Source organism: Nothoprocta perdicaria, unplaced genomic scaffold (assembly GCF_003342845.1).
Source record: "Nothoprocta perdicaria isolate Ctin4 unplaced genomic scaffold, notPer1 scaffold_87, whole genome shotgun sequence".
Classification (NCBI taxonomy): Eukaryota; Metazoa; Chordata; class Aves; order Tinamiformes; family Tinamidae; genus Nothoprocta; species Nothoprocta perdicaria.
The window spans coordinates 1,085,301-1,103,987 of NW_020456165.1; the positions used below are offsets into that span (position 1 = coordinate 1,085,301).

The 18,687-nt window shown below is 40.0% G+C and overlaps 1 protein-coding gene and 1 long non-coding RNA gene across 4 annotated transcripts in view; both read left to right on the top strand.

Moving 5' to 3' along the window:
- The first annotated feature begins 3,214 nt into the window (after positions 1-3,214).
- On the top strand, positions 3,215-5,907 carry LOC112958462. The gene is made up of 2 exons (XR_003251422.1): positions 3,215-3,447; positions 5,379-5,907. It is a non-coding gene; the product is annotated as an uncharacterized LOC112958462 (long non-coding RNA).
- A 9,643-nt stretch (positions 5,908-15,550) lies between these two features.
- GOLGA4 (golgin A4) overlaps positions 15,551-18,687 on the top strand; it is a 40,092-nt gene continuing 36,955 nt past the window's right edge. For all 3 annotated transcript variants that reach the window (XM_026052307.1, XM_026052308.1, XM_026052309.1), the window contains exons 1-3: positions 15,551-15,853; positions 17,247-17,294; positions 17,733-17,789. In XM_026052307.1, the coding sequence (XP_025908092.1) occupies positions 15,590-15,853; positions 17,247-17,294; positions 17,733-17,789 (369 nt within the window). In that variant the 5' untranslated portion in view covers positions 15,551-15,589. The remainder of the gene's footprint in view (positions 15,854-17,246; positions 17,295-17,732; positions 17,790-18,687) is intronic.

Here is an 18,687-nt window from a genome sequence, read left to right on the forward strand (position 1 = left end):
GCCGCGCGCGCGGGGGCCGTCGGGGCGGCCGGGCGGGGCACGGGCCGCCGGGCAATTCCTCGGGGAAGTTTGTGCCTCGCCGCGCGCCGTAGCGCCCCGTGCGCCCGGCTCCACGCTGGCCGCGCAGGCGCGCTGAGGCGCCGCGCTCACCTGCTCCGCGCTGGGGGGAGAGGCCCGGGCGGCGGCTCCGCGGCGGCAGGAGGGAGGTAGCGGGGGGTGGGGGGGGAGAGGCCGCCCCCCGGCGCCCCCCGCCCGGCGCCACCATGTTCAAGAAGCTGAAGCAGAAGATCAGCGAGGAGCAGGCGCCGCCGCGGGCCGCGGGGGGCCGCGCCGCCCCCCACCCGCCCCAGGTACCGCCGCGGCGCCGCCCCCTCTCCTCCCCCGCGCGCGCGGCCGTTAGGGCCGTTAGGGGCGGGAGGGGGAGGGAGGGCGCCAGGCTCGTGTGGCGCAGCCGGTACCTGAGGGAGTACGGGGGTCGGGGGGTGGAGGGGGGTCCCTGCGGTGACATGCCACAAAGAGCGAGGAATGGAGGGGGTCATCGCTCCTGTTTTGCTCTTTATTATTTATTTATCCACACCAATGGGATTTGATAAATGAAGTTGCTGACAGCTGCTTAAGGGTCTTTAAGACCCTCCCGGGGGTAGGCTTGCAACTTTGGGACGGAGGGGGGATGCTTTCCTCTCCTCTTCATGTTTATCCCTTCAGTTCCTGCAAGTTCTTTCTGTTACAGTCATTTAGAGAGCTGTTTTGCCTATTTTGGCCTTGTGCTACTTTATTTGTTTAGTCATAGGAAAGACGAGACCTAGGTATAAAAGTGATACTAAGGCCTTTTTTTTTTTTCTTATAGTGATAAAATAATTGGCCTTTTTTTTTTTTTTTTTAATGTATTTACCATAAAAGTGCAGTTAGTGTTGGCTTCTAGCAAGCTGCAGCCCGGTGAGGACAGTGTTGCCCATGCAGATATGCTGAGGTTACAGAACACATCTCTGGGAGTGACGGTGGCCAAAAAAAAAAAAAAAAAAAAAAGTGGCAATCACTTGATTGGCTGTGTTGGAGCAGAATAAACTTGCTGTATTATCAGTTTCAATTTTGGGTAGAAGATCTCAACAAATTAACTTTGTGCAGGGACCTTTGGTGTTCAGTCAGATACTCGCCTCTTGCACGTGTGTGGCACTTAGATCTTCTGCCTTTCTGAAACCAGTGCAGAGACTTTGTAGAATTCTGATGGCTGGAAAAGACCTCTCGAATGATTGAGTCTAACCATAAAGCCATCTCCACTCTGCCTGTTAAACCATGTCCCTAAGGACCTCGTCTACCCTTTCCTTGAACGCTGCCAGGGACGGTGACTCCACCACTTCCCTGGGCAGCCTGTGCCAGTGCTTCACCACTCCTTCCGTATGGAATTATTTCAGATAAATGAGCAGGCGTAACCTCTGCATGCTGTGACTGACAGGCTGGAGGCAGATACTCTGGCTGATTTGAGAGGCGGACGGCTGCTTGCCTGTGTGGGATCCAGATGATACAAACCTGCAGTGATCTGGCACTGCATGGCCCAGGTGTTAGGGGGCCATGCGTTTCTGCAAGTGTAATACTATGGTGAACACTTTTTCTGAACCTCTTTGTAGGCCTCCCTTTTCACTAGGTTGGCTAGCTAGTTACTGCCAGTACTCTGATTCTGAAAACGTGCATTTTTCCCCATGTGCTGAAGAGCATGACAGAGTGTGGTTGCTGAGAAGAAGAAACTTTTGCTGCTCCAGGAGTCTGTTTCATCTCCTCGGACTGACATGTCCTCAACTTCAGAATTCTCCCGTTCATTGCCTAGAGCCAGTGACCACTTCTGCAGAGTGTAGCGTCTCTGAGGTGGCTCTAAATTGGCAAGAAGTCTGAGTGCAGCAGTGAAAACTGTCTACAACTAACTGGCAAAACCAAGACATGCCTAGATACTCTATCTAAATGGAAAGCGATGATAAACATTTGAAAAGTTTTTCCTTTATGTTTTCTGATGTTTATAGACTATTTTCTGAAGTGACTGGAATTAGCTTAGGGGATGGGAAGAGCAGTATGCATCAGCATGAGCAGATTTTGGTTATTGCTCAGACCTTATTTATTATTATTCAAACATTTTTGAATTATTTATTATTATTATTATTATTATTCAAACCTTTGAAGTTTTTTTTTCATCAGTGTGTAAAGCTGCTATAGTGTCATTTAGTTCTAGACAAGGTGTTTGCCTTTCTAGGAACTCAGAGTTGAGAAAATTTTGGCCATTATGCTGAACCTGTAGATATGACTGATTTTGGAATAATTTACTGTATTTGGTGTGATATCGGTTTTATTTAATTTCTATCCAGATGATGAGAAATGTACCCGTAGATTTATGATATATAACTTAAGTATAATTATCCAAACTCCTGATTTGGCTTGAGAGGATGAAAAGGGCAGGAGCATCTAACTCTGGTCCCGTGAGAATTGATTTTGTGTGGCAGAATACAAGTGCCAAATTTATATATGGCAATATAAAAGATGCCACCATACTGATTTTTTTTTTTTTTTTTTTTGGCAATAGGATTTGGTTATTCTGATTATTGTAGAATATACCTAATGAGAGGTTTTGTTAGCTAGGTTCTCTAGAAACTAGAGAAACTAGATAGAATAGAAACTAGAGTGAAACTAGCTGGTATTTTAATGTTCATTAAATAGATACTTCATGTTTGCAGTATGAGACTGGTAAATTAAACTTGGGTTTGTTCGACTTGCCTTTTAGCAACCTCATTCAGGTTATAGTTGTGAAATAGCTTTGAATAGATGTTCAGTGCTAACAGGACAAACAAGTTCCCATTAACCTCATAAAATGTGTCATTTGCTTCCCCTGTCCTTGTTTATTTAGATCCTCTGATTGAGATATTTATGTTTATTTATTTTTAATAAGCAAATTTTAAAAGTTTTGCAAATGGACAAATGTAAATCTACTTTCATTCAGTTATTCTAATAAGAAGTAGAATCTGATTCCATTAAGAAATTAACACAAATACTGTCAAAAGAGGAAAAAAAATCTTGTAAAACACTAATCATTAAAAATAATTAACTGTTACAATGCTAAAATATTAGGAAGCTTGAGTTTGAAGTATGTTTTAAGAGGACCACGATCATAAGTTACTGAAATAATTTTATTACATGCAGTCAGGTAAAACTTGTCACAGATAGCTCGAGGGTGTCTTGATGTGATGTCCTTTCTTTAAAAGGAAAATCTACACAGCACTATACTAAAATATCATAGTTAATATTAAAATAAACTGTGATGTGGAAGAATTAATTCTGGGCCTAACTTGCTGAAACATGTGATTTCTGTAGACCCCTACCAAATCCCCTTCACCAACTGGCAACAGAAGCAGGACATCTTCATTTACAGACCAGAGTGATGAAGGCACTTTAACACCAGATAAAGAGGTCAGTTGAAAACTTTTTCCTATATTTTTTTAGGTTTAACATTTCACAGCTCTATGTGTACTTGATTGGCCTTTTATAATCTCCAGTCTCACTATTTCCTGTCCATTTATACATTGAATATTCTTAACTTTTAGTTTAAATCACAGTATATTTAATATTACCAAAACAGACTTCTAAACTGTAGTGACTAACTCCTAGATTGGGAATTTCTTTTATGTCCTTCTTCAGGGTTTAAAATCATCTCTCTCAACTAAATGCAGGAAGGTAGAGGAATGAGACTTGTATTCAGAGGATAATAAGTGTTGTTCTTGCCTTTTATCACAGAAAAGCTAGAGATCCTAGTAATGCTAGAGGTAACTTGGGAGAGACTGGCCTCGTGGCCTAGCCCCTTGTGAATATGTATCTAACTATATTGGTAGTAATTATCAAGTGTTTTTTAAAAAAGGCCTAAAAACCTAAATTATTGGGTGTTCAGTGTTATTAAGGTCACTTATATCAGGACTATGGGTGACTACGACCTGCATGTTATAGCAAGCAGCAGTGTCAGTGTTCAGCAGTCATCTTTATTCAGCTTGAGTACGGTGGTTTTGCTGAAATAATTTTTTTTTAATAAAAATGGACTTAGGATATATAGTGTATAGCACATAGTGTATAAAAATGGCAGAAGGAATAAAGTTGGAAGTAAAAACAAGCTGTGTCATGTTCCTAACTAAAAAAAAAAATGTATTCTCTGGATTTTTGTTGAGTAGAAGGTTGTCCTTTCAGCGGGCCCATCTCCTTAAATTTTTAACATTCTCTTTTCGGGAGATAATAAGTTCTATCTGTCATTTTTCTTATACTGTAATGGACAGTGCTAGTTATTACAGCATGGCTATTTATTCCTGCTATAGATTTTGGAAACTAAAAGACTCCTATCTCGTAGTTTGGTTTTGTGTTTTGGAAATATTCTTTGTAATGTTGAGTATCTAATAAATGCTTTTTTACTTACTGCTGTACATACAGAATGACTTCCCTCAGTCCCTGGGGGGAGGATTTTGTTAAGTGAGGCTCACTATGTTAGTGAGCAGTGTCATCCTTGATAAATTATTGAGTATTTCAGAAAGGAAATTGCTGTTTTTCAGGAAACACAACCTGAATTTCTGGTCTTAATGCACAGCACAGAAGTAGCATGCTGCCTTGTGAGAGCTGCCTCACAGTGCAGTCCACAAGGAAGGAGCTGCTGATGCGTATCCCTGAAATCTGTTACCAGTGCAAAAATATCAATCCCTTTCTAATATATGTCTATAGTAGAACGTGACAAAGGTTGGAGACCAACATTTGGCCAACATTTTCAGACTATTGGAACAACAGGAGTCTAGTAGTATATGAAGTGGTGAAGCCCTGGAAGATGTTTCTGTGCAACTGATTCCCTGTTTTATCTGTCATTGACTTGACACTACCTACATGGAGGAAAGAATTATTCCCTTTTGTAATGGGAAGTACTAAGGGGAAAGAGGAAGCGATGGCCCTCGTTACCCCTACCACTCCCCAGGCAGCAATCCCTTTTCTGCTCAGATGGTGCAACTCACACACCGAGTCAAACTCGGGAGGCTTTTTCTTAACTGACATTAAGCCATGAGGGTGGCTGTTATTTGAGAACTGAAGCGGACTTGTGTGTCTCAAAGCTCATTGTCTTCTCCAGTTGCCTCAGTGGGTTTACTAAAAGGTAGGATCTGTCTTTACAGTCCTTTCCTGAGTTTTGTCACTGGGTTGTAATGGATGCAGAAGAACTATTCTGAAAACAGAGTATTAAAAAATAAATACTTTTGCAAACTCTTTTGAATACTGGTAAGTTACCTGTATGTCTGAGTGCTACTTGCAATCTTCGTTTTGGTGGATTTTATCTTGCAGCACTTCACTTGACTTACATTGCCCCAATCTGTTTTTTCTAGTATGTTTTTCCAGACAAACAGGAGAAGCAAAGGATTCCCCACAGGATGTGCCAAGTTATATTGGAAGAACATTATCATGCTCTAAATACAGTGGCTACACTTGGAACGATCAGAGGGGGAGAGAAGGAGAAATAAGATTAAGAATGGAAACAGTACTAAAGTAATCTCAGATTTGCAGTTATCCCTGGGCTTAGGGAGCTTCTAGAAGAATTTTATTTGTGAAATATCTTCTGTAATTAAAAAATGAGAAAGCAGTTTGCTAAGGAATAGAAATCTCCAGTTTTTAGTAAGGACTATTGTTATGTCAAATGGAAAGTTTTACAAAAATAAAGATAAAATAAGACATGGAAGCTGCTTCAGATATTCTTTGTAAATCTTAACAGAACAGTTAAAAGTAAATCATAATTGGAATTTGTTTGGTTTGATTATTTTTCATAAAATTTAGTTCAATACCAGTAACTATGCTTGAAAGACATACGCATATATTTTTATATACATTCTCTCCCTTGTATTTTAATGTGCCTCTGATGGAATATATTTTCAGATTCTTAGTGACATAGGATCTGTGTTACAAGCGCTGCATGAGACAGCTTTGTTTTAAACTGAATATTTTTAGAATAAAAAGTTTCAGTGAAGGAAACCCTTATTTTTTTTCTCGTTAATGTTGTAATTTTATATTAAACAATGTGCGGGCAAACATACAATGTAATCTGTAATGAATTGATTTATTTTTATAAAAAAGAGAAAGTTTTGAAATTTTAAACAATCTGTAGCTTCATTCATGAAGCCATTACATGAGCTTGCCTTTTCTCTGCCCACTCTTCATCAGTTTCTAGTTCGGTTATAGGCAGTGTTATAAAGAAGCCCATAATTTCTTCTCGGGGGAAAGCAGAGGATCTTTCTAGTTCTGTATTCTGTTTTTGGCAGTTGCCAATAACGTGTGACTGAAATAGGAGAGGAAAGTTTATACTTCCCTGGACCTTCCAGGAGTTTGCAGCTCAGGTGCTTCCTGAGTCAGTTGTTGGATCATTGTTTGAAACAGCCCAAGATGATTTGAACTTGGCAGCTTCCTACTGCTTCCAGTCTTTTCTAGGAACGGACAGTGTTTAGATTTCATACTTAATCTGTTGCTACATTGACCCCTGAACACAATTCTAAATTAAATAAATGAGTCGTATTCAATATAGTTTCTAGAAAATTCAAATATCTTTCTGTTCTATAAATATTTTCAGGCCCTACTTGTCAGCAGAGGATGACAAAGCTAGTTCTGAGCCACTGACTGCAAGTAAAGAGCTGGTGGCTTGCTAGAGGTGACCTGTCACTCGGGCATGTACTAATGCCACTCTCATCCTCACAAATGCTGCAGATATGACAGCAGAGCACAATATATACACACACACACACACACCCCAATATATTTATATATAGCTCTTAGAACTCCAGCTAAGCTAGCGATGTTCTCCTCAGTCTTACTTTACTGCTACGTAATGCCTGTGTTTCTCCAATGAAACATTTTTTTCTGGGGTGGACTAATTAAGCAGGACAAGTAAAAGGGGAAAGAAGTAGATGGAAAGATTGTTCTTTCAGTCCCTTTGCTAATGCTGCGTTTTTTATTTATTCATGCACTTTGAAGTACTTCTAAAGAGTTAAGGGTAGTTGTCTCATATACATTAGGGTTTTTTTTGTTTCCCCTTTTTAACGTGCCAGTTTAAAACTAAGTTTTGGAGGCTAGCTTTTATCTAACAAGCTATATCCTAGCTTGTACCTAAAGCTGGATTTCACAAATCCTCATGGATATACCGGCATGTTTTAGTTTGCTCCTCACAGTAGTAAGCAAGTCAGGAAAGGTTATGTTTGATCAAGGAATTTCTTATTTTTTCTGAAAATTATAATGCAGCACTCGGATTCTGCTCCTTTTTTTTAATTATAGAGAGAAATCTTGACTCTTTAGTTCTTCCTTAATTTTGTTTTTTAAGTACAAATCCCTGCTGTGTTCAAGGAATTAAAAAAAAAAAAAAAAAAGGCAAGATGTTGCATATTACACAAGCCTTACCTAAATCAAGTCAGCAAATTACTGAATTAAATGCATTGTGTTTTTTTTTCTGGCATTTCCTAATTTAGAGGAATATCCCTTTTTCTTTTTTTTCCTTTTTTTTACTGTAAGGAATAAATATCTTGTCGATAAGAGCTGAAGCTCTAAACCTTTGACCTAGCAGCTGGCAGCTCCGGTCTCTTGAGGCTTTTCTCTTGGACAGGCACACAGTCCTCTCCCTCTGTCTTACTCTGCATACAGCATAGCAAGCCTGTTCGTGTCAATTATAGATTTTTCAGGCATTAAAATACTGCAAATGCACGTGCCCCAAGCATACCCTGCTAATATTTTTTTGCGCAGTCTGTATGCTTCAAGAGAGCTTCAGCCCAGTTGGATTCCCTGCTTTTCTAGCTGTGTTCATCCTGTTATCAGGTGTAGCACTAATGTAATTTTAGTGATACAGGAGACAGCATTGCACCAAGTATGTTTAGTTTGTCTCAAGTTACTGAGGTAATTCAGAGCAATCGCAAGGCCGGATCTTGAGGTGTTAGAATCCTTTTGGGAAATTTTAGTATCTGATTCTGATCCTGGCGAACTAGCTAGTGTTTTTTTTTTTTTTTTTTTTTTTTTTTCCCCTTGCCTATTTTCCAGTCAAAGGCGAATCATTTTTGTTTGGGAGACTTCTACCAAAAAAAGAAAAAAAAAAAAAAAAAGGTTAATTTGCAAGCTAGTATCAAAGCCATACTGAAGAGTTAATTTAAAATATGTAGCTAAAACCAGATGTTTATATTGGAAAGCATTAGGTAGTGTAATTATCGGTCTCATTAGAAGCTCTGCCTACAATGTAGCTGTTAAAATGTAGCAGATAATGAGCTGTTGAAGAACCAAAATGCTCCGAGCATTTTATATACTTAAATACATTTGTTTGTGGCTACCCAGCATCTGAGAATAGAGATAAACTTACTGCTAGGAAGATGCATCCAGCTCTAAACGTGCTAAGAAAATACCACTCCTGGACAGTGGTTGAGCGTATCGTGGCTTTTATAGCTCTTTGAAGCATGAAACTCTTCTCATGGCTACCAGGGAGGAAATATCTTGCATTTTGATGTCGGTGACTGCCTTGCCTTAAGCAGTGCTGCTGTCTCCTGCCCTTTACTTGTGGGTTTGGCTCTTTCCCTTTAGTGTTTGCCCTGGCTTTTTTTTTTTCCATAGAGTCAAGGAACTGCAGAAGGAAGCTGAGATGACTTAGTGACTTTCATGCCTCCGGGTTTCGAACAGCAGCTGTGAAGCTCAACAGTCCTTTGGTTGTGTTCTGCTGTTTGTGTAAACTATTAGTTGTGGTGCAGGCCCTGGAGTTACATGGCTGCGAACTTGAGCAGAACTGCACTGATTTATATTCATCAGGGTTTTTTTCTTTATTTTTCTTAAAACTGTTAACAACTAGGAATATGGACTCGATACTCTAAGCTATGCAAAAGCTGGTGATCTCCTGAACTTGCTAAAGAAGGTTTATATTTACAATCTGTCACAATATGCCTTCCAAGTGAAATGAGAAGATTTTACAAATTAGCTCTTACCTTTGTTTAAACCACTTTGTCTACTTACCCATAAAGTGTTTTTCCATTAACCATTTGAGGTCTTGATGTGTAATCCTCCTGTCAGACCACAGTTGCACCAAGTCATGAACTGAAGAGCGTGATTGAAAACACAGATGCTGAAGATACAGTCTAAAATTTTAGTTTTAGATAAAGAATAACTTACTAGAGATGAAATACGAAAATATTTTTTTTAAATACAAGTTGCTTGATGTAGTATTTATTGGAATTTCAATGAAGTGTAATAATGCTATGGTGAAATTCCACTACTTAATATTTTGAGAAGCGAATGTTAGGATACTGTTAATATGAAGTGATAATTTGAACCATCTGTGATTCCTGAAATTCTTGACACTCACGCTTTAAAATAAACTGGCTCGACCAAGCTGAAGATAAAATATGTTACATCTTGAGAAGCCTCATAATGTTTCAGTTAGTAGTATTTGCTGTAATCCATTTGCAAGTGCACTGCAAATATTGTTTCATCATCTTAACTGATCTTGTCTAAACATACAGGCCAATTTTTGTCTTAAAGATTTCATCAACATTGTATTTGCGATAGAGAATTTATATACTTCTAATTCACAAGGCCATCAGGCTTGATTGTAGTACTGCTGTTGTGGGTATGCTTGTGTGCATATACATAATTGTGTGTTTGCTGTTCTTTTTCTAGCACATGCTCTTTTAAAAGTACATATGAGAGATGAAAAGCCTGGCCAAGTTACAAGCATTTACAGCTACCACCACTTGCAAAAGCTTCCAGGAAGAAAAGTTTAATACTTTTTTTTGTCAGTTTTTTTTAATTTTTTTTTTTTTTTTCGTATCTGGAAGCTCAGATGAGGATAGGAGTTACTGGGGTTTTACATTTTTGAGTAACTCTCCAGAGAGAGCTTTAACACAGCTTACTCCTGTGGAAAGTTTAGGTATCATTCCTGCCCACTTCTGAGCGTGGGTTGAGTTTCATGTTTTTCTTCATTGTGGGGCAACATTGCAAGAGGGGAAGTCCTACTTTCACCCAGCAGGACCTTTGCTTTTCTGGAACCTGCCCATACGGTTCTTTATCAGTCTATAGATCTGATAGAGGAGCTGATGATCTAAGGGGAAGACCAAGCTCAGCTGGTGGCTGCAAACCCAGTGGATGCCATGGGCAAGGTGGGCCCGGCCTGTGAGAGGAAGGGCACCGTCCCCCTCGTACAAACAACCTGTATGTGTAGGAGCACACAGTTTAGAGTAAATTCCCTGTAGTTGCCTTGTCCATGAAGGCACTTTGCAATACAGGGAGATGGGGTACAGCCTGAGCTCCTCTCCCCTTGTAGCTCTAGAGGATCTTCTGGTGAAGGGAGCAAGATCAAGGCTCTCCCGCAAAGGACTTGTGTGTTAGGGCTCCCTACACGCTATAGCGAACCCAGTGGGAGGCAGTAAAAGCACAGTGTTTAGGTTTGTATTTCCCTTTTTTTTTCTTCAGGACCAATAATTTAAGTTTTAGCTGTTCAGGCTTTTAGATGGTTCTTTTTCTCCTAAAGTGCCTGATTACATTAGAGGAAGCCTTTTCCTTACCCGACAGGGAGTCAGTGCTGATGTTCGGAGCTGGTGTAGAGATGTCACTGCACATTATGCACTTAAGTATTTTCTGGAACTGCTTAGCAGACAAATTATAAATCATGTAGCATTCCGGATCTTTTTATACCTCAAACTGCTTCTTTCAACGGCAGATTCAGCTGTTGGAGCACCGGAAAAGGAATATAACGCTTTAGAAAATGTGAACTTTAATTTGTTTTGCCATAGAGTTGATTCCTTAAAAAAATACTTAGTGACTTGGGAAAAAAAAAGTTCTGAAGTAATGAGAAAGAAAAGCCATATTGTGTTTTGCTTCATTCAGCAAAGAGCACAAATCTGAAATCTCAGTCTTTAGAAAACTGAACTTGAGGCTTTTGTATGCAAGTAAAATCATGGAAGAGTAGAATCTGAAAGCTGTTAGAGCATCTTAGCAACATTAAATTACATTACTTTGCATATATATATATATCATTTGAATTCAAATTCAAATTTATTTTTCATGTTTTTAATTTCTAGGAAGTAAAGCCTCTTCTAAGCTGATTGATAAAATGATTAATTCAAATTGGGGTAGTGTTATAAAATAATAATCTGCTAGTGGTTTGCAAAATTTTGTAAGGAATAAATTTCATATTTTGTATGACGTTAGAAGTCTACTGTTTAAGAGCATCAGAAGAGGAAGATAAATATAGCAAAGCATGCACACTTTAGATTGTTTATTGTGTAGTAGAAATACTGATAGAATTTTCAGAATGAGTTTTTTCATGTGTAACTTTTGGGAGTGATGAAGGCTCCATGGTATGTGAAAATGGGCCGTAGATGTTCAAAAGAAAAAAGAGCAGTGTCAGTGCCTGAAATACTTGTTTATCCAGGGTTAATCTAGGATACCTAAGGGGATAGCTAGAATCCTTATTTTCTTTTTATTTTGTTTTATTTTGTTTTGTTTTATTTTGTTTTGTTTTATTTTGTTATCGTACTTTTTTTTTCCTCCACATGATCAAAACCTGCATTTGGGCTGTTGTGAGACAAACGACCTAACGCATACTTCCTGGTTGTGTCTCGGCTTCATCAGTGTTTATGGTTTCATAAACTGCCATGCCCTTTCACAGACTTTTCAATGGTGTGGAGACATAGAGCGAAACCGCTTGCTTTACCTTACTACGTGTTTGATTTTCGTTTTCCTACCTTTGCATTGGCTGCCAGCGGCTCGCCGGGATGATAGCAGAGCCCGCTTTCCTCTCTGAGTACACTATCTTTGCTCTGGATGCCTCCAAGCAGCCTAGGCCCCAGCAGGACGGTGCGGTGAGTCCTCCGGCGCCTCCCAGCCACGCTGTGAGCAGGCAGAGCCGAGCCTAAGCGGAGCAGAGCGCTAGTCTAGCAGGCCGGCCTAGCGCTGCTTGTGGCTTCTTCTCACAGAGGCGTCTTAACTACCCTGTTGCTAACCCTGCACTAAATGCCGTGGAGGTAGTGCCTGATAGCTCCTGTCTGGTGTGGTTTGAATTTATGGTAACATTAAAAAAAAAAATTTAAAAAAAGATTAACACACTTTCTGTTACGCAGGAAGCCGTACTTTGGCCGATCTAAATAAGCTTGTTGCTTAGAATTTATTAATATTGTTGAAAGTCCTCATTTTTATGTATGTCTGTATGTATTTCAAGATAAATGGATACAATCACACTGGTAATTTATCCAAAAATTGCATCCTTTCTTTGGTGTGTACAATGAAAGCCTCCCAATGATGTTTACTAATAATGGTAGCAGGAAATCTTTATTTATGTAGACACTACTATGGAAATCCACCTACTTCTAGGTGGCTATTGTCATGAGGATAAAATAATCCTCATTCAGAATTACGAGAGTCCGTGTTAAAGGTATATTTCTTTGCTTGGGAACCTTGTTTGCTCATAATACAACCGGAGAAACATGTTGAGAAGAGGCCTGGGGAGCAGAGAACGGGCAGGCACAGCCAGGAGGGTCCGGCAGCTCCTCCGAGTATCTCCCGCTTCCCGTGCAAAGTCGTCGTCCTTCGGCCGCTCCAGCAGCCCAGGAATGGCTCCCTTCCTGTGCCTCAAAGGCAAAGCATTCCCGGGCACATCCGGGAATTATTTAGAGCCTCAGCGCATCCTTGGACTTTATTCCAACGTTGCTTTTCCCGTGTCTTTTATTGCTGTGCTGCAGAGGCTGGAAACAAGGCCCTGAAAGCTGTTAAGAGGATGAGATAGATAAGGAGATGGACGTAGCTCAACTTGCTGTGGTGTATTGGGATTGTCAAGCTGAGCAAGGCTGGAGTGGGACGGTGCCTAAAAAGGTGATCTGAGGAAGTCTTCAAGTATGCTAAGGGATTTAAGTGTATCTGGGATGCGTTTCCCTTCGAGCACCAGTCTAGTAGCAGCTCAGTCGTGATGCTCTCAAGATGGGTCTTTCTGATGGGCAGGAAGGTGGACCTTCAGATGGGGCTGAATTGTGTAGCTGTGAAACACAGGACTTGGTTATCACATTCTCAGTAGTTAAGTGGTATTTTGGATGCAGTGATAACTACTTAATTTCACATCAGATGTAACTAATTTTGCTTACAGTTATAGCTGTGAATGCGCAAAATCTTGCCTTTATTTTCTTAGTTCATACTTTAGTGACTGCAAACATTGCATATTTATATATAGGATTGCGTGCACAGCAAATAATTAAAATGTCTTAGAGTTACATAGGAGTTAGAAGAGTTCATTTGTTATTGCTGTGTATTAATACAACAGAACCTGTAAAACTATTTTTCTCTGAACTGTGCTCTTGTGCTAAGGCTGGGGGAAAGAGGAGTAAGGCAGGGAGAAAACAGTGATCATAAAAGTTTGGAGAAAGAGGAGGGCTCATTATGTTACTTCGGAAATGGAGGTGAACTAAAGATGAAGGAGGCTGAATGTTTAATCAACACACACGTGTACGCATATGAATAAAAGTTCCTAAAACACAGGTGTTTTAGCTGTGTGGTGCAAGGGATGCATAATCCAAAGGAGTCAGCACCATAGAGAAGTGGCTGGAATTGTTTACCACTGGCATTTATTCCAGTTATGGAGCATCTGAACACAAGACATAGGATAAAGGGGGATACACAGACTAGGGACAGAACAATCTGAACTATATAATACTAATAAATTAATATTTCATTGTATTATGAGGTTTGGGGTCTTTTTTGGAGGGATTGGGAAGTACAGAGAAGTGTATATGTCAAGTTTTGTATATAATGTATTTCCTGAAAGTTGATGATTTCCTACTGGGCTTGTTCTGAGTCCTGAAAAGCTCGTTGCTCTTTTCTTTTTTTTTCTCAGACAGCTTTTCTTTTTCTTCCAAGTGCAGTTAAATATAAGAAAATACAACATCTTAAGCAGTGCTGGACATGAATTAGACTTTTCCTGCTATCATTTTTTTTTCTGTTTTTGGTGGTGGTTTTTTGATTTGTGACTAAATAATCACTGTGAATAATTCGACTGAAGATGTCAACGCTTGCAGATGCCTCATATTGTACTAATCCATGCACATAGAGCTGCTTTGTAGTTTTGTTTATTGAAGTGTGGTTTGGAATTTAACAAACTAGCCTGTTTGCATGAAATGAATATTAATAAAAAAGAATTAGAGTACTAAAAGCACAGGCAAGCAAAAGGCACAGATGCTGTTTGCAGGAATCAGTGGCGCTGCCCTTAGAGCTGATTCTTGCTAATGTCTGTTTTTCCTCCTGCAGAACGTCCCTAAGCAGCCGCTTCTCCGACCCTCGGAAAACAATGGGAGCGAATCGGCCTCCCCGCAGGTACCTGGGGCTCTGTGTGTGTTTTTGTTTCTCTGCCAGCTGTTCTTTGCATTCAGTTAGCCTAGGTGCCCAGTGTACAACATACATCTGTACATTGGAGTAGGGATGAACAAGCACTTGAGCGTGTTTTTGGAATGGTTTCCTATGAAAATTCACCAGGTGGATCTCTCCCTGTGTGTGTAATAGTACTAGGGGCAGTTAAATGCAGTTGGGGTTATGAAGGCATTTAGTTTGCAGGGGCTGAGGAGGAGGGTTTGCTGTCGTGGAAGAGGTTGCCAGCCCTGTGCTGGTGATGGGCTGGTGATACCTCACACCAGATATATACCCACCAGATAAGGAACACTGACCTTGCTTTCATGGGCAGAGGACACGCTGCATGGCTAGAAAGTTAATTTCTTGCTGAAGGAAAAGAACTGATAGGTTGGATAAAAGCTGTCATCAGTGATAAATAAGTGTGGAGGTCATTAATACTTGTTTCAGAACGAGTTTAAGTAGCAGGGCTGATATTAGCAACTATTCCTGGCCTGCGCATAGTGTTGCAATGTTTGGTATGTTGGCAGCATCGTGTAGTGGTGCTTTAAAGTCTTTTCTGTGGAATCTGTAGTATACAGTGCAGTAGAGGAACAGTATACAGTTCAGTTTTAGAACAAGGACTTTAATCACATAAATGGATAACTGCATTTTTTTTGTGAAAATGGTAAAGCCATTTAAAAAACAAAGAAATAAGGACCTTTTGAGATGGAATATCAAAACAAGGCATTGTACCAGGACTTTTACAGTCAAAGGAAAATATTTTTGTGTGTTTGAGATAAATACAAGCTTTTGTTTAATACACTCGGAAGTGAGTCACTTTAGGGCATACAACTATGCTACATACAGCTATAGATTACGTTTTAGCTCTGTAATCTTACCTTTTTAATAGGGCTACCTAGAAATATGTTATTTTTAAACGTTTAAGTCAGAGCTGTAGTTTATTAAATTAAGCTTTTGTCAGAAATTTCCATCTGGTTCTCTTTGACCAGAAAGACGGTTCTTCCAAGGGAGTGGTAGCTATGCAATGCCATGCTTCCATGTTATGTGACCGTGGTTCTTTTGCCCAGGTCAGGCCTCTGTTTGCTTGGCTTTAGTTGCCGATTTCTTAAAATACAGTGCAAAAGAGATAAATTGCTTTGTTTTTTTGCAGCCAAGCGACACCCAGTCTTTTGCCCAGAGGCTTCAGCTCCGGGTTCCTTCAATGGAGTCGTTGTTTCGAAGCCCTATGAAAGAGACCCTGTTCCGCTCCTCTTCCAAGGAGTCCCTGGTACGCTCCTCTTCGAGGGACTCCTTGAATCGGCTGGACTTGGACGCACTTGGTCCCACCTTCGACCCACCTTCTGACATCGAAAGTGAAGCAGAGGAGTCTCCGGGACACGCGGAGAGCCTCAGCAAAGAGCAGCTCCTGCAGAGGTTGCGTAGGACGGAGCGCAGCCTGGGCAGCTACAGAGTGAAATACACGGAGGTAGGAGATACTGTTCCTGCCCCAGCTCCATGGGGAAAAGCTCTTGAGCTAATAGATACTGCCAGCTGTGGGTAATCTCTGTTTTCCTATCCATTAGGAACAAGTGGATCAACACAGAGCTAACAGGAAAGTTTAATTATTACTGTAAGTCTAGGTAGTTTGGGTCTAGATAAGCCAACTGTTTTTCTGGTGATAGAAGTTTAGAAATATTTTTCTTCTCTTTGTAAATACTTTGTGAGAGCAGTTTCCTCAGCCTGTGAAACTGCCTGCAGAAATCCTGTCCCAAGTTGTAGAGTTCAGTAGAGTTGAGCATGACTTGGAGTCACATCAGTAACGTGGCTTCTGAAACCTCTTCTTGAAGATTTCCATTTATCTCATCTTGCATTTAATTCAGGAGTGCAGTTGTCCATCTTTCACTGTATTCTAGCTCTTGTCATAATTTGTGTAATAGATATTTTTTAAAAGTCTAGGTAAGTAGAATGCTGCTTAAGCTAAAGCTCTTTGGTGTTTGTTTTTCTTTAATACAGTCTGACAAAGTCTTAACTTTTTCTTACAAAAATCAGTTGAGTGTTTCTTTAGTTCTTTTGGTTTGAAAAAAAAAAGCGTTGTTGGAACTTGGAAGAAATATAGTAATTAAGATTAAAACCAAAATCTCTTTGAAAGTGGAATACAAAGCTGACACCTCGGTGATACAGGGAGCAAAGGAAAACATCCTTTTTCTTTTTCCTTTAGGTGCAAAATAAGTATGATTTTTGACAGTAAGGTCAGCTTTGAATTCTCAAAATTTCATTTCTCAATTATGTTTGAAGTATCTTTTGATTTAGAAGTTTTGGAGTGTGGATTTCTTTTAATTTTTCATCAGTTTTGAAAAGGGTATACTCTTGTTGCAAGTTGCAATTATGCAGTTCAGCTTTGGACAGCTTATGCAATTGTGGTCATCTTTTTAATTAAACTAAATTGTGCAGTTACTCATGAAGTCCCTTTGTCAAGTTACAATGAGAAATATTGTCCACTTCAACCCTGTATTTGTCTCCTTGGGTATACGCAAAGCACATGAAGTGAGAACATTCAGTATTGCACAAAGCACATTTGCTAGAGTTGTAAGCTTATTTTTTAATGTATTCTCATTTTAAAGTTAACTTTAAGCTCTCTGGGGTTTGTACCCTTGTAACTTTACACACTTGTTGAGTAACTGACTGGAATATAACCTTCTGATATGGTATTATTTTGATCTGTATTGAAGCATGGTTGTTATTAGAGGTATTTTCAGTGAAGGGAAGGCTGTGTGAGTGAATGCTGAGTAACCTAAATATAACGACATAACTAAGCAAATTACAATTGGCACCTAGGAGTAGGTGCATTAGCATCATTGCACTTGATGTCTGTTTTTCAGCTGGTGTCTGCTTATCAAGTTATCCAGCGAGAGAAGAAAAAGCTACAGGTAAGCAGTAATTTGTTCTCTGTCTATAAAATGCATAGTGAATATATAGACTGAATTTTCAATGTGTGCATATGTATCTATACATATGCATATTATATATACTACATATGTATAGTATGTATGTGCATGTGTGTATGTATATTTATAAGCAAACAAACAAGAAAAACTACACAAGACTCTTACCTGGATCTACTGCATCTACTGCTTATCTGTTCCAGTAACTACAGGTTTTGTACTGTGTCCAAAGAATTCAGGTGATATTTCAATACTGTAATTGGCAATTTGTGTTAGCACTTACATATCCTGTTAGACTTGAGAGACATGCAAATCATAAATTCCTGTGCTAAAAAAGTTTCTTTGGAAACTTATTTATAGTTTATATATAAAGTGGCATTTTAATGCACATGTATGTAAACGTGTTTACTCTTCCTTTTTAAGGGCATTCTGAGTCAAAGCCAGGATAAAGCGCTCCGCAGAATTGGAGAACTGAGAGAGGTAACTGCATTTATTTGTTGGATTTTTACTTTACACCACTCATAGAGTGAGAATGTTCTGTGTTTAACTTCAGGTTTTTACTGTTCACTTTGTAGAATACTTTGTATTTCCCAGCAGAAAGTGTGGGGTTTCATTTGGCAGTTCTTTTCTTTTGTTTGTATTGGACTATTCTCTTGCACGTCTCTTGTCCAGCAACTGCTGTTGCAGTCTAAGACAGAACAGTTTTGACTGAGTATTGACTCAGAGCAGTTTTGGCTCAGTATTGACTGAGCTGCTTTGTTATTCCTTCGAACGTGGCTAGAACTGTATGTGGTTCTTGCAGTGTTGTTGGCTCCCGCAGTGGAAGTACATGTGTTGTTTGTTGCTCTTTTAATATTGATATTTAGTATTAATATTAGGTAAATACAAAGACTTTTAAAAAAGATTCAGGTCCACCTTTTTTAGAATAAAAGTGATTTATCAAATAAACATTACAATTTAGTTGAGAAATTGTTTCAGTGCATTTGCATCATAGCTTTATCTCAGCAGAATCAGGGCAGTTGTGCTCTGCTCGCTCCTCTCCCGAGGTTACAGAGAAGCTAAAGGGAGATGCTCCAGTACCTTTGGTGTTGATACTGAGTGTGTTGTGCTAAGGCACGTACAGGTCAGAGGACAGAGCAAGTTAAGGGAGCCAGTTCATTAAGGGCAAGTTGGAGAGAGGCGAGATGAGAGCCCTGAGCTGCGTTAGGCCGCGCCGCTCCGCCTGGGTCCCTTAGGGCCCTTGGGCTCCGCAGCACCACTGCCCGTCCTGCTGCTCCCGCAGTCCCGCACAGCCACCACCTGCAACAACAGGGTTGCCACGGCCTGGAGCGTGGCGGTCCTCACCCGTGGCGGGGTTCATGCAGGCTCGCTGGCACCC